This window comes from Gadus chalcogrammus, chromosome 11, assembly GCF_026213295.1.
Source record: "Gadus chalcogrammus isolate NIFS_2021 chromosome 11, NIFS_Gcha_1.0, whole genome shotgun sequence".
Classification (NCBI taxonomy): domain Eukaryota; kingdom Metazoa; phylum Chordata; class Actinopteri; order Gadiformes; family Gadidae; genus Gadus; species Gadus chalcogrammus.
This window is the reverse complement of record NC_079422.1, coordinates 12,942,756-12,956,908: the sequence shown is the minus strand read 5'-3', so window position 1 is coordinate 12,956,908 and position 14,153 is coordinate 12,942,756. Positions and strand designations below refer to the sequence as shown.

General features: G+C 49.3%; 1 protein-coding gene across 1 annotated transcript in view; it reads left to right on the top strand.

The window, feature by feature from the left end:
* LOC130391474 (intermembrane lipid transfer protein VPS13B-like) overlaps positions 1-14,153 on the top strand; it is a 209,687-nt gene that overhangs the window by 65,351 nt on the left and 130,183 nt on the right. Inside the window, exon 17 of the mRNA XM_056601627.1 lies at positions 915-1,099. Coding sequence (XP_056457602.1) covers positions 915-1,099 — 185 coding nt within the window. The remainder of the gene's footprint in view (positions 1-914; positions 1,100-14,153) is intronic.

The following is a 14,153-nucleotide window of genomic DNA, read 5'->3' as shown; positions in this document are numbered from 1 at the left end:
GAGTCGGCGAAAAGGATACGAGAAAATGGGCTGAACAATTGATTGAAAAAAAGACAAAAAATGAAAAAGTTCTTCAACGTGTGTGCACCCATGCACGTCAGGTGATAAATGAGCGTGCGGTCCGTTGAGATTCTGATGGACATAGGCCTGGAGGACCCTTTACTGTTACCTCATCTACCCCCGTCCTGCTGAGCCCATCAGCCTGTCTCCAACACACACACACACACACACACACACACACACACACACACACACACACACACACACACACACACACACACACACACACACACACACACACACACACACCCATCGCCGGTCAGTACCTCGAGACACCCCCTGACACACACACTCTCCGAAAATCTCTCCTCTCAGTTGTGAGGAACACTTGCTCTCCCACACACAGGCCCGGAGACGGATGGAAGGGTAAATGTGTGTGGATTCCTCCCAGTGTCGGGTTCCTGGGCTCTGCACCTCTTCACATAAATCATCATCACAGCCCAGACGCAGGCGATACGTGAGCGGGGGAGGCCATAGGGCGCCTACCTGCCAAGTAACCAAGGAAGGCTTGTCCCTCAAGCGCCCTGCGCCTTTCATTGAAATGATCCAACGTGCACTTATCTGCCCCAACCTCTGTGTTTTGCTGTGCTATGGACGGATCCTTGGAAGATCCGAACAGTTCAGCTATCCGCCAGTGTCCGTTTACTCCCCTTCTCTTTCGACCCTCGTGTAAGGTCTTTTTTTGATAATGCCATCGCAACTTTCCTTGCGCTCGTTAATTTTGCATTACACAACCCTATCTCTGCCTATGTATCTAGGTTCCCTCGGCCTGTCCATTAGGGTGCTCATCTTTTAATCCAAACCCTGAATCTCTTCCCTTGTTTTCCCTTCCCCTCCCCCCTTCTCCCGGCCAGGACCAAGAGGTCTCCGGTGCCCACCACGGAGTGTATCTTTGAGCTCCCCCACTTCGCGGTGCAGGCCACCATGGCCCAGGCCCTGCTGCTGCAGGCGCTGTGCCAGAGCTGGACCCACAGCCTGGGCAACGGGATCCCGCAGGCGCTCAGCGAGGGTCTGCTCCAGCAGGTCTTCAGAGCACCAGGTAGGTCTCCATACAGTGTGTCCCCATGTCTATGTTTTCATTGGGTTAAGGGAGGGGGGGTCAGGTGGGTCAGTCAGTGAGTAGTGGCACAAATCAGACTTTAGAATAATAATAATCGGAAGAACGTGGCGATTCATTTTTATTTCGCTTTGTGTATCTTCGGACCAATTGTGTCAGGGATCTGTTGGAGCGTAATTGGAAACAAAACATCCTGTCCGGAAAGCAATGCTCGTAATCCATTCTCAGCAAAGAGTTTCTCTTTCTCCGTAACTCAACAATGCACAACCCCCACTGTACAGTTGTTGGTTCCCTGCACAGGCCCTGTTCCGTCTTCACACAGAAGTTCTGCTATAAAATTGGACTACTGGGTCCAAGTGTAGTCATAGAGCAGCACATTGTTCAATCACTGAAGAGAATGAGACAAGGACGCTGGCTTGGCTGAGGCCTAACACAGATTGGAACACACCATCCGCCAGCCATCTTTGGAAGAGTGCCGTTGTCTGGGGGGAGGATATCACAGGGTTTGTGTGTCTGTGTTCATAATAACGAACATTTTTTCCCAACCTCTCCATAGGTACTCAACTATTCATAGTATCTTACTTCACATGCAGCTGAAACCTTTAAGAACATTATTCCAAACGGTAGAAGCATGTGCCATTTAACAGTCTAGTGCGTGCTTTTGAGCCATGTATGCTTTGCATCAAGTAGCAAACTCAATCATACATTTCATCTGTTCCCTCTTACTATATACTTTTAGATGTTATTGCAGTCATCAACATGGTTGTTTTATGGCAAACTCTTTTTCTTTGCATAAATTACATTTACTATGTTTGATTTTTTGTTTAGGTCTACATAAAGTCAAGCTTGTTCCTCGGTACCAATAACTTGTCAGTGTTGATATACGGACCTGGTTGCACCATAAAGAGATTGGCCTCAGTTATGAGAAGGTTTACAGTTGTTTCTCGTGGCTCTGCGCGTTGCGTGCCAACTTTTTCCTTTAGGACAACCCGGCAGCACTACGAGAGCAACGGGGAAGCATTGGCAGCAAAATGACCTACATATCCCCGCTCTGGGGCACAGGCTAATTGCAAACATTTCAAACATGGTCGGGTGTTTGTGATACACTTTCACATGCACCCCCGCGACGACATACACTCGCACAAACATGGCCCTCAGCAGGGGGTAGGGGGGCTTCCAGCAGAGGGAAATTAACTCTCAAGCTTTTTTACGCTTAACGTCGCCACCGATGGTTGAACGGTCAAATAATAAAATTTGCCCCTTGTTAAAGACTTAAAGGGGGGAGGCTGTGTTCAATAAAACGGTAGCGTTTCTCATGACGGGAGCATCTGGCCTGTCCTCCAGAAGGCCCAGGGATTTTCCAACTCATTAGGATCATGTTGTTGGGGAGGCAGTCAACATTTAACTTCCCCTCCCGCCCCAGCCCCCGGCCAAGCCAACACGGCTACCTTTTTTTGGCTTCTCCGCGGCCGCCAAATCTATGAAAGTGGTCTCCCGTGGAGCAAAGTCAAATATTCCTCTCCACTCGCTCCCCTGCTCTCCCCCCCCCCCCCCCCCGCTCTCTCTGCTCTTGGAAGGCCCTGTGAACAGCAGCAATGGAGAGAAACTCTTCTGGCACGAAGAGCTGCCCGCACTGGCGGGCTGGAGCCAGACAGCAGGGTGGAGTGATGCTGGGGGTTTTCGCCAGTCGTGTAGAGAAGGATGGGGAAGAGGTGATGTGTCGTGGAAGGGCCAGAGAGGAAAAAAGACTAAGAAGGGAAAAAAGGCAGAGATACTTCCTATGATACAACCAAAAATGCGGCTTGGGCTGTGTTATGTTTTGGAATTATGGCATTGCTCATAAGCCTCTCGAAAGATGTTAGCCTTCCTCTATCAATCTTGAACACGATCGTGTACTTCAGAGCAGAAGAGGTATGGAGTAAAAAGGTCATGATGGGAATGGAGGTCCGCACCCTGCACACCCACTTTAACCACATCGCATAGTTCTGGTTCTTGTGGTTGTGTCCACGCCGGCACGTCATGAGGGCCGTGGCTCACTTATTCCTGCTGGCTCTCGGCCCTCGCAATCGCTCCTGGCCATTCCCGATCACCCCTGGCTCTCCCCTACCTTACCCTTACCCTTCCCTTTTCCTGTCGTTCTCGCTCTGTACTTTTCCCCCCTCTGCCGTAAAGCCCACTAAAGTCCCTGCTTCTTATTGAGATGTCTTCAAAGTCAATGGATATTAAACACCGGGGCTACATTGGGGTAATAAGTTTAACTGGCAACAGTTTGCCGGCCCGCAGGCATAGTGAAACGTTTTGGCCGATTCGGAGGTGGTCGCTCTACTACCCCCTCCGGTGTGACTTATTGGCCCACTCACTGCCACCGTTCCTGGCTATAAGTGTGGCTTGGAGCGCTCAGATCTGGAGCCAATGAGAGGGCAGTACCTTGACGTGCTTGGGAGTAGTGCGACACTGACCGCAATAACAACCGGTCCATTCTGTGGATGAAACTCTTTTTTGTAGGAAAACACACAAACAGAAAAGTGCGCACACATGCAGCACATACACGCCAAAGAACAGTGGAGCTGAGCAGTCAACATGGCGCACACGCAAGATTTGGCTGGCTATGAACATGTGCGTTCCCTCAGTGCTCTCTCGTCATCCCTCCCTCGGCTCTCCCTCCCCGTTTGATGTTGAGAAGGGGGCGGGTGGCCGTTTCAATACTAAAAGGTGTTTCATATCGAGGTCTAGCTGATAGCACAGATGGTCAGTGTCCTTCGCGGGGGAGACACTCGTGACTGCCCCTGCCATTCCCCTCTCCAGAGGAACCTTCCAAGCAGTTCAACGTGGAGGAGAGAAAGAACGCAAATAATGGAAGCAAGGAAAGAAAAGGGGGGGAAAAAAATCCCTTTTATAAAACCCTTTTTAATCTCAAGGTATTGACAGGCTGTTTGAAAAACATATTGGAACTAATCTCATGTTTTTTTTTTGTTTTCCCTCTCTTTCTTTCTCTCTGCTTTCCTTGGACGGGTGGACTTGGATAAAAGCAGTGTTTGGAGTTAAAGTCATTGCAGCTGACTGGAACTGATGGTCGCTATGGGCTGAGGGGCCCTCTCTCTCTCTCTCTCTCTCTCTCTCTCTCGTGCACACTCTCCCTCTCTCTCTCGTTCTCTCTCTAGTGCACACTCTCCCTCTCTCTCTCGCTGTAGAACGATTCAGTGGCAGCTACATCACAGACACCAGGGCGCGCGCGCACACACACACACACACACACACACACACACACACACACACACACACACACACACACACACACACACACACACACACACACACACACACACACACACACACACACACACACACACACACACGACAGACACACATGAAGAAAGGCAGCCGTGTTTTGGCAGGGCTTGACGGGGGCCGATTGAGTGAAATCTGAAAACAAACCGTAAAATCTTATTTTCCCCCTGCCGAGTCAGACGCAGTCAGCCCCGCTGCCGTTAGCGCCGCAGCTCGGCTTGTCACGCAACCGTCTGACGGCGGGCAGCGCGCGGCCTGTAGCCCCGCGTGGCTGCAGTTAGCGGGGCCTGACGGGAGCGCTCCAGAGGCTCCTCCTGTGGTATGGTATAAATCCAGGTTCTGCCCTCCCTCCCTCCTTCCCTCCGTCCTTCAGAAGAGCTTCCAACAGTGTTGTGTTTTATTGGTTGGCGTTCGACAGACAACAGCATGTCAAACTTAATGCGTCTGGTTGTCTCATGAAAATGTAGAAAATGGACCGTTTGTGGGCGTGTCTGTCTGGTGTTCGGTGGGTGTGTGGGGGGAGTGTTGGAGAGCTCACTGCAGGGACTGTGATGTCTGCCTAGCGCTGCTCTCAGACCACTTCCAACCTCAGAGACCTCACTGCAGGGACCGTTATGTCTGCCTAGCGCTGTTCATAGACCACTGCTAACCTCGGCCCCAGCTCGTCACTGACCTCCCACACTCTGGCTCCGTCTACATGGTGCTGTGTGTGGGTGTGTGTGTGTGTGTGTGTGCAGAAGTTTCTTCCAGAAAAACATTAAATTGTCAGAGGTTTTCTTCCCATCAATCAAACATCATTTAGACTTTAGGAGTCCCTGAAGCATTGTCGAATGCTTCCAAGTGTGTGTGTGTATGTGCATTTGCATGTGTGCGTGCGTTTGTGCTTGCTTCCGTCTGAATGCGGGGCGGTCTCTGGAGCGCACATACATTTCATCCCATGGTCATCTTCTCCCTTTGACGATAGCTTTATTGGATTTTGATTCATTCCACCTTCCCCCCAACCCCCTTTCCCCACTGACCTAAACAGTATTGCCAGAGTCTTTTAATTTTAAAAGTGGAATTTATAACTCGCCATGAAGCGATGTCCCACAAAGTGCTCCTAAACCTACAGATGGTCCTCTGGCTGGGAGAGAGAGAGAGAGAAACACAGCCGTTTTGTCTCGTTGTGCTGTAAATATCACCCAAGACAGGCGGAAGATGTTAAGAGAGGGAGTGTTTGTGTATGAGTTATTTTGTCTGTCGGCGTGTGCATATGTATTTGACTATGTTAGGGGTCCACAGTGTGTGTTTGTGTGTGTGTGTGTGTGTGTGTGTGTGTGTGTGTGTGTGTGTGTGTGTGTGTGTGTGTGTGTGTGTGTGTGTGTGTGTGTGTGTGTGTGTGTGTGTGTGTGTGTGTGTGTGTTAAAACAGAAGTTGTCCGCCTCCGGTCGCAGCCTGGGACCCGTGACATTGCAGTAAACCCTCCAGATGACATACAGAGAGGCAGAGATCCACCAGATTTAGAGCCACTGCAGACAACTCATTAAAAAAGATGGATGATGTTGGTCCGTCAATTCCTTTCAAACTTGGCCAGCGGTGGAAATGCCTCCCTGCCTGTTTTTTCCTTTGTAAATCAACTTGCATCTTCTTAATCATTGCCGGCCATTGTAAGAACTTCTCAATGAACTGAGAAGTCTGAGGAGAATTGTTCCAGACGTACCAAAACTTTCATCAAAGCTCACTTATCCACGTCATCAAATGTTTTTATTTTATTTTAATCATGCACACCCAGCTCCTATGCCCATCTGTAAGCATTATACTAATCGTTTTTGGTTCTATCCAAGAGGGAAGGCAACCAGGCCACGGTGTCTAGTGTGTCCTTGTTTTGTGGTTCCAGGTAGTTTAGCTCAGGATATCCTCAGATGGGAAAGTGGTCAGTGGTGTAGGTCGATCAGCCGAGGCCAGCTGAGCGGCTCCAGATGACTGGTTGATATATGATCTGTGACAAAACATATGTGACCGAAGCTGAGAAAATAGGCAGGGCCAAGCAGGATGTAAGAGTAGGAACAAAGGGAGACAATGCAATAAATGAATGGGTGAAATTGAAATAAGCGCAATGAGGACATTTGAAGAAATGTATGTTCATGGAGCAGGGGTCGGTATGGACGGAGTCACCTCAGAGACTGAAGTGGTATTTGCTCTCCGCATTTCCTAGAAGCACCCATGACAGCTAATTAAGTGTTGGGTTTAACACTCACACAGGCACACAAAATATGCCAGCCCCCAACCCTTGTTACCAGGTCAGGTATGTGCATGACGACTACCAATGTTGATTCCTAAACTCTCGTTATATGATCCCATTTAAGGCAAGCGATTAGTGAGAATGTTTGGATACAGAGAGCTTATGCTCTCATTGCAGAACGACTAGAAGGATTGTGGACAATAATAGTCCAGGACTTGTGCTCACACTCATGACTATATCGTTATTAAAACAAGTCTTTGCTTTCACAAGTTCCCCCTGCAGCTTGTCCCCGTCTGGGATGGAATGGTGTGTGTATGTGTGTGTGTGTGTGTGTGTGTGTATGGGGGGGGGCTTTAAGATGGGAAAAAAGGACAGATCAAGGTTACGTCAGCTGCACTTGTTAATACCTTTCTTCTTCTTGATGTTTCCCTTTGTTCTGAAACAAATGGCATTTCTTATGGTACCTTGTCAACAATGTTTTTTATGCTCTTTTGCCAAAAAAGGGCATTGAAGGCAAGGCCGGTTGAGGTCTCTGTGATCAGGCTACCTTCAGGACCCCAACTCTGACGCAAATCCCCCTGTGGGTGCCTGGATGCGGTAAAGGTCCATAATTGCTCACTGTTATTGCAGGATGGAAAAAAAGTGAAGGGTCCGTTTTCATTTCACTCCCTCACCACAGAAAGACGACACCTAGTGTGTTTTACTCTCTAAGCTGTCTGGTCCCTGAGTGCACTCGTCTATCTTTTCCTGGTTTCACCTCTTCCACTTCCCTTTCCCTGTCTTTCACCAAGAACCAGCTGTTGGTAGCCGATTCCGGTACAGGACGTCTTGCCACTGCTTTCCCATCTAGATGTTGGCTCACTTTCCGCCTTGCGCACCAACCTTAATGCCCCCGATCTATTATTCAAGACAAGCTGGGGGAATGGGCGTCCGTGCCTTGTCACGTAACGGGCTCCTACACTCGCCACATGAAGAGCATGCTGATGCACTGTTTGACTGTTCCATGGGGAAAACAGACGCAAGAGAGGGACCCGGCTTTCTCTCTTTCATGATCCATATTTGTCATGGATTTTAGTAGAGAGATTAGGAGTTTAATGGAAACCCTAAGATGTCTGTTTCAATGCGGCCTGGCCCCTGCCTCAATACAGAGTGCGTCTTTGAAGAGGTAACTTATTGGTTGGAAAATAATTGATGCCTGCCTGGCTGTCAAGATCATGGTTTGACATCAGGGCACACAAAGAGAGAGAGAGCGATGGAGAGAGAAAAAGAGGAAGGGCTTTTCATCCAGTCCCAAGCTTATTTTTGACATTAAAAACGCGTTGTGTCAGCATCAGAGAAGCGAGAGATAAATCTCGGATGGAACTTGAGACGGCGCTTGTCAATGAAAACTTCAGCGGGCCGCAGACGGCCCCCGCGCTCTGCCCCCGGTGGACGGTGATGATGTTTTAAGTCAATCCAGACTCCAGCGGGTGCCTTCCTCTTCTCTCTTGTCTCCCTGACGCTCCTTTTCTGTGCTTTCACCGTCTCTCTCTGCAGTCAGAGGCTAATGAGAGAAGCCATGGGAGTATATGGAAAACAGACGTTAGTGGTACCGTGTTATTCCTGCTTTTGGACATGAGAGTATGTACAGTTTTTTTTTTGGAGGCGGTCGTCCAAGTTGAGAGATGTACAGGGAATTTGAGTCGCAGGTTGCGCGTGTCCATTACATACAACCATTGTCATGGGGGGGACATCATCCTGCTTGTGTCTTCCTGTCCTCCCTGATTTCCCACACTCTCTCTGCACAGGGTGGCCTGTAAGAAAGGTCTACTGGAGGTACTGAATGGACACGTTTTCTTTCATAGGATGTAAAGCCGTGATTGGAGCTTCAGGGCGTGTTTATTAAGTGTTTTATTCAAGTGTTTATAATGCAATGGAACATCAGCACACACAACTACAATTTTCACCAGCACCTTTTTAGAATACAATTACATTTTACATTATTTTGACATTAAATCCTTGTATCTCGACTTTAGAATTTGGAGTATTCAAATGAAATAAAGTTATCTTTATCCTTATTAAAACAAATAACAATTTTGACTCCAGTACTTTCAAACCTAATTAACCAAATGATTCAGCCACCTCCCCTTTAAAGTTGGGAAACAGCGGTTAGGTAGACAGAGAGCAAGGATCTTGACACATAGTTTATGAATTGCAGTACACCCTTCGATTGTCCTGTTCGACACGCTGCATCAGTGGGGGAAGCGAAAAAGCTTCTTGACACTTTTAAGTGAATGATGATCACCAGTAACTCTTCAAAGGGCAGAGCTTCACTGGAGCATATAATGAGATGTAAGCAGAACTCTGCGTCTGCGGCCTCCACACCGCACTAGACCAGGCCCACGCTAAACACCATTAACAGCGTTGATCAATGAGGGCTCCTCCCAACACAAGCTTGTATGTATTGGGTTTAGGCAGTGTCTTCCTGGTAGGGGCTGGCTCCATGCTGGGAAGCACCAGGGCTAATGGAGTCGGGAACGAGCCAGGGGCCTGACGGAGCAAATAGCTCTGTGTCACACAGGCTGCACGTTTTCCCCCAGGAGCTCCCCTTGAAGTGACTGCCACACACACACACACACACACACACACACACACACACACACACACACACACACACACACACACACACACACACACACACACACACACACACACACACACACACACACACACACACACACACACACACACACACAATCAAACACAGGGCCTTTAAACTAGGACATAAATATTGATCTCAGGGGATTCATGATAAACAAAACCCATCCCTTTTCCCAGCAAAGTTTATTTATTTTGTCACTGAAGGAAAGCGGGCTGTGTGTGCATGCATATGTGCGTGTGTGTGCGTGAACGATACAGTGGGACCGTGGTAATCCGAAGGGGAGGAGAGGGGGGTTTGTGTCCCGGTGTGGCGGGGTCTGGTTTAGCGTCATTAGCTGCGGTCTGTTGTGCTGAGCGCCTCTCTCGTGGTAGAACCACACTGGCATCCCTCCCTGGCTACCGCTTCAAAGCCCAAACACCCCTGGTTCTGATGCTAACCAAATGTGTCAGGGAAGCATTAGGGCCGAGGCTCTAGGAGATTGAGAGGCAGGCCCTCTCATCCAGAACCGTGTTTTAATGGCCTATCTCACCACTGCTTAATCTCCCGCCCTCACAAGTGGCAACATGGGAATCCCGTGCGTCAGCTACACTTTTTACTCTCTCCCCAACGCCCTCTCTAATTCTCTCTCTCTCTCTCTGCCTCTCTCTCGGTTTTACTGCTTCAAATTGTTGGAGCTCATGGAGCATGTTAGAATATACACTACTACTATGCTACAAATCCTTTCATTTAGTTTCTTTCATTGTCTCTCTCTCGCTCTCCCTCTCTTCCTGTCTCCTCATCTATCTCTCCTTCCTCACCGTCGCGCACACAACACCCCTGCCGGGGTCCATTAGTGTTGTCCAAATTGCTTCCGCATGAGAACTCCTTAATTGTGGTAATTCGGTGGCAGAGTAAAACTCCGGGCTTCCAATGAGAACATGTGTCACTGCTTTAGCGGCCAGACACAAAGACATAAAGGCAGGCAGCACCTGGAGGCTGGCGGTAATCTTTGATAATCGGACCCCCCAACCTCCAGTGCCACCGGCGGCAGCCACACGTTCTTCACCCAGGACCCTCAGCCGGCAACCGATACTTCCATACCTCCCACCGCTCTCATTTCTACCCAGGAAGCTGGGAGCTGCCTGGCTGTGTAGTCTCACATGAAAGCAGGAGATTTCAACATCCCTGCCCACCACAGAGTTATGTTCCCCAGCCATTACTCTTGGATTAGCAACTTGTGGCTGCACGATTGTGGGTGTTTGAGGCTGTGGCTATTTGGAAGTGGATATTTGACATTGTTTTGCCAATATTGGCCTCCGTTGCACTTACAATGCAATGTTTAATACTCAATCACATGTTGATCTGGTTTTGAAATGACTGAGTGCAATTTTGCTCACACAATGTGTGACAGGGACGCAATGTGCCAGAGCAGTTCTTGGGGTGTTGTGGTCCTCGTTGGTGTTGAGTTTTGTTGCTGTGTTGACAGCAGTCTGGGCCTGATGTGGACAGATAGCTGCCTAATCACCACCAACATCAACCCCCCCTCCTGATCCCAAGTCTCCCAGTATGAAAGCAGACAGAAGCTACTCTAAATCAAACGGATGGAAATACGCCTACTTAATGCCTGCTGCTCAAATGCCCTCCTGACTGGGGACCCTTATTGTTTCTGCATGAGCACTTAATGGCCCAGTTGGCTGCCTTTCTGCCTTGCCTGCGACCTCTCAACAGTTGGCCAACTCACTGATGTGACTTCATTGCCAGTCCAACCTCTGTGCTCCTTCTCGTCTCTCTATGTGCCTACAGATTGGTAACCATTAACTCTCTCTCTGTCTCCCCCAGTCCCCCTGTTGTCCTGTCTTTCCGTCAGCCCTCTGGCTGGTAGGGGGCAGCGTGCCAGGGCTTCTAGTTATGGTACCTCAGCGTCCCCTCCTCTCAGGGCCGGGATAGACAGTTGCAGGTTCTGCATCACCACTGAATGGCTGGGCCGGCTGGCTGCTTTCACACAGTGAAGGAAACCTTCTGCCTTTCTCTCGCTTCATCTCACACAGACTTCATGGTTCCCGTGTGAATAGCCAGGAGCCCGTTTGCTGCTGAAAGAACCCAACCACACTTAAGTCTTATCCATGGCTAAGCTTCCTCGCAGTGGCATTAAACATGATCACTGTGCAAAAGGTCTGTTATTTCTGATGTATAACCACAGCTCTTTTAATGAAACATAGGCCAATGCAAACACTGAGCTCCTTGTTTTAGAATTGGGGCTGACCAGGTCCAGAGCTGCAGACTTTCCCATACCATTCCTCAAAGGAATGAGAGCAGAACATGCTGGAATGTGCAAAACATGGCTTTCAACTACACAGATGTCCTGTAAAACACTCATACACGCTCGCCCATGCACTCTCTCTCACACGCACACGCTCACGCACACATCCCCAAACCGTGTGACACACACACATGAACCGTGACTCATACAGACACACACACACATACACACACAAACCGTGTCTCACACACGCACACACTTATTCCGTGTCACATACACACATAAACCGTGGCACACACACACACAAACCGTGTCACATACACGCATGCGGAGACACATGGACACAAATTACCCAACTATTGAGGAATGCAGTTTGGTGCAGAAATGTTGTGTCCACATCCCCTGGCAGATTCATCAGCACAACCGTTTCTTGTCGTCCATTTATTTGAGTCTTACTTGCTTTTTTTTCTGTTATTATTCCATCATGTCGCCATTCGCTTCTCAGTATTTTCTTTCCCTTCCCCTCTCGCTCTCTCTCCCTCCCTCTCTCTGGGCGTTCGAGATGGTAAATCCAGCTGCTGCTGGGTGCCCTCAGAGTGTTTGATGAAGTGCCTTAGCCTCTGGCCCCCAGCTGTGTGTTTATGTACTCCCTGCACCTGCCTAAGCTCGACCAATAACGGCACTGTGTGACACACACATACATACACACATATACACGCGCACACACACACACACACACACACACACACAAACACATACACAAACACACACACACACACTCATTTCTATGACAAGCATTCATAGTCTTTCATACCCATGCATGCTGCACACAAACACGTAACCATATAAATAATCATACAGCCACTGAAAATACAAACCTGAAACTGGATTCTGCCACCATCCAATTGCCACATGAAAAGCCTGTGTATGCACATGCACATAAGCTTGCATGTGTGTATGCATGCGTGTGTGTGTGTGTTTTCCCCTTCCTGTGCACCCCACTTTTATAGGCCGACAGCTGGGTAAAGCATTGACCAGGGCTTCCCCCTTAAGCAGGTGCACCCTGCCCTCGGATGTCTATGGGGGCAAAGCGGGCCGTGTTACAGTTCTACCCGCTGCGCTGCTTATCAAAGGGGAACACGCTCCCAGGGAACAGCCTCTTGTCATGTTCCAGATTGCGGCGCTCTTCTAACATCTTCATCTCTCCCGGTGTAAATGAAGGGGCTCCGGGGAGCTGTTGGGGATTTTGTTGAAACACAATCAACTGCTGTTGATTTTTCTGCCGGAGGTTTCTCTTTTTTCAACTTAAGGACGGCTGTGAAACAGGACGACGAGCTCACTGAGTGTCAGCGCTGATAGAAGGAGGGCCGCCTCCTTCCCCCTGGTCCGTCACAGGCCCTCGGTCGTTTTGTAGGGCTTTATTAAATGACTGTGTTTAATCATTAGAGTGTAGCCCGTCCGCAATCAGTGCTCCACAATATACGTCGCCGTCCTTCTCCGTCCCGTTTTTCTTTGAAGCGTTCCTATGTTTATTCAGGTAGGTCGTTCACTAACCCCCTTGCCCCCCCCCCCCCCAACCACCCCCCCCCCCCCCCCCCTTTGGTGAGTGAAAAGAGAGAGTGAACTGAAAAAGCTTACACAAGTCGGCCTCCCTGCAGATGGCCATTATAGTAACTCAACTCTCCTGAACAGGCTTCAGCTGTGAAATCCCATTCATCTGGTAGACACGCAAAATGAGATATGGTTCAGACTGGAGAGAGAGGGACAGCGTTAGAAACATTCAATAACAGCCTGGTTTCTTGAATGGAGAATCATGAGGCAGGTACACTCGTTGAGGGCGACACCAATACTAGGCTAGGGTCCACCGAGAGGGCTTTTAACAAAAACCTGGCCGCCAGATGGGGGCTGGCTTGGTCATTTGGTCTCCGGCCTGAAGTGCTTTCAGCAGCCCCTGGTCTCCCATGTCCGACACACACGGAGGGAAACTGTGGACGGAGCCACTGGTATGCAGCTCCGCAGACGTTGCTATTGCATTTGACCCACAGAAAGACAGATTAAGTGGCAGGCGGAGAGACAGAAGGAGAGCAATTTGAACCCCCCATCTTCCTTCTATGCTGTGAGAGGAGTCTGTCCGTCCGCCCCCCCCCCAGACTGCAGGTGAAGAGGTTCCTGGGCAATTTGTCTGATGGTGAGGGGAAGGGAAGTCGGCAGTTAAGGGAAAGTTCGAGGAGAAACCCCATCTCTTTCCTCGTGCTCCCCTCCCCCGCACCCCCCCTGTCCAGACTCAAGCAATTTTTGCAATTGCCCATAATTCTCCTGTTATTTCTTTCTGCTTCCAACCTGTGCCTTCCGATTTGCCTTGTTACCTTGTAATAATGATCTCATTAAGATTACACAAACACGGGGAACAAACACCTTCTTTACTCCCAGTGCTCCCAGGCTAAGATCTTTTGATAAGCTCAAAACAAGGAGAAGGACTTCCACACTGGAGGAGGAGGAAGGGGTAAAGTAGGGAGCTGCAGTGGTCAGAGATTAGACGTGTTTAGGGAAGAAGTCCACAAAGATGGTGGAGGATGACAAGTAAAAAGGAAGGGGGGAGTAGAAAGGAGGGCAGTGGGAAGAGGACCTGCTGGGCCAAGCGTGAGAG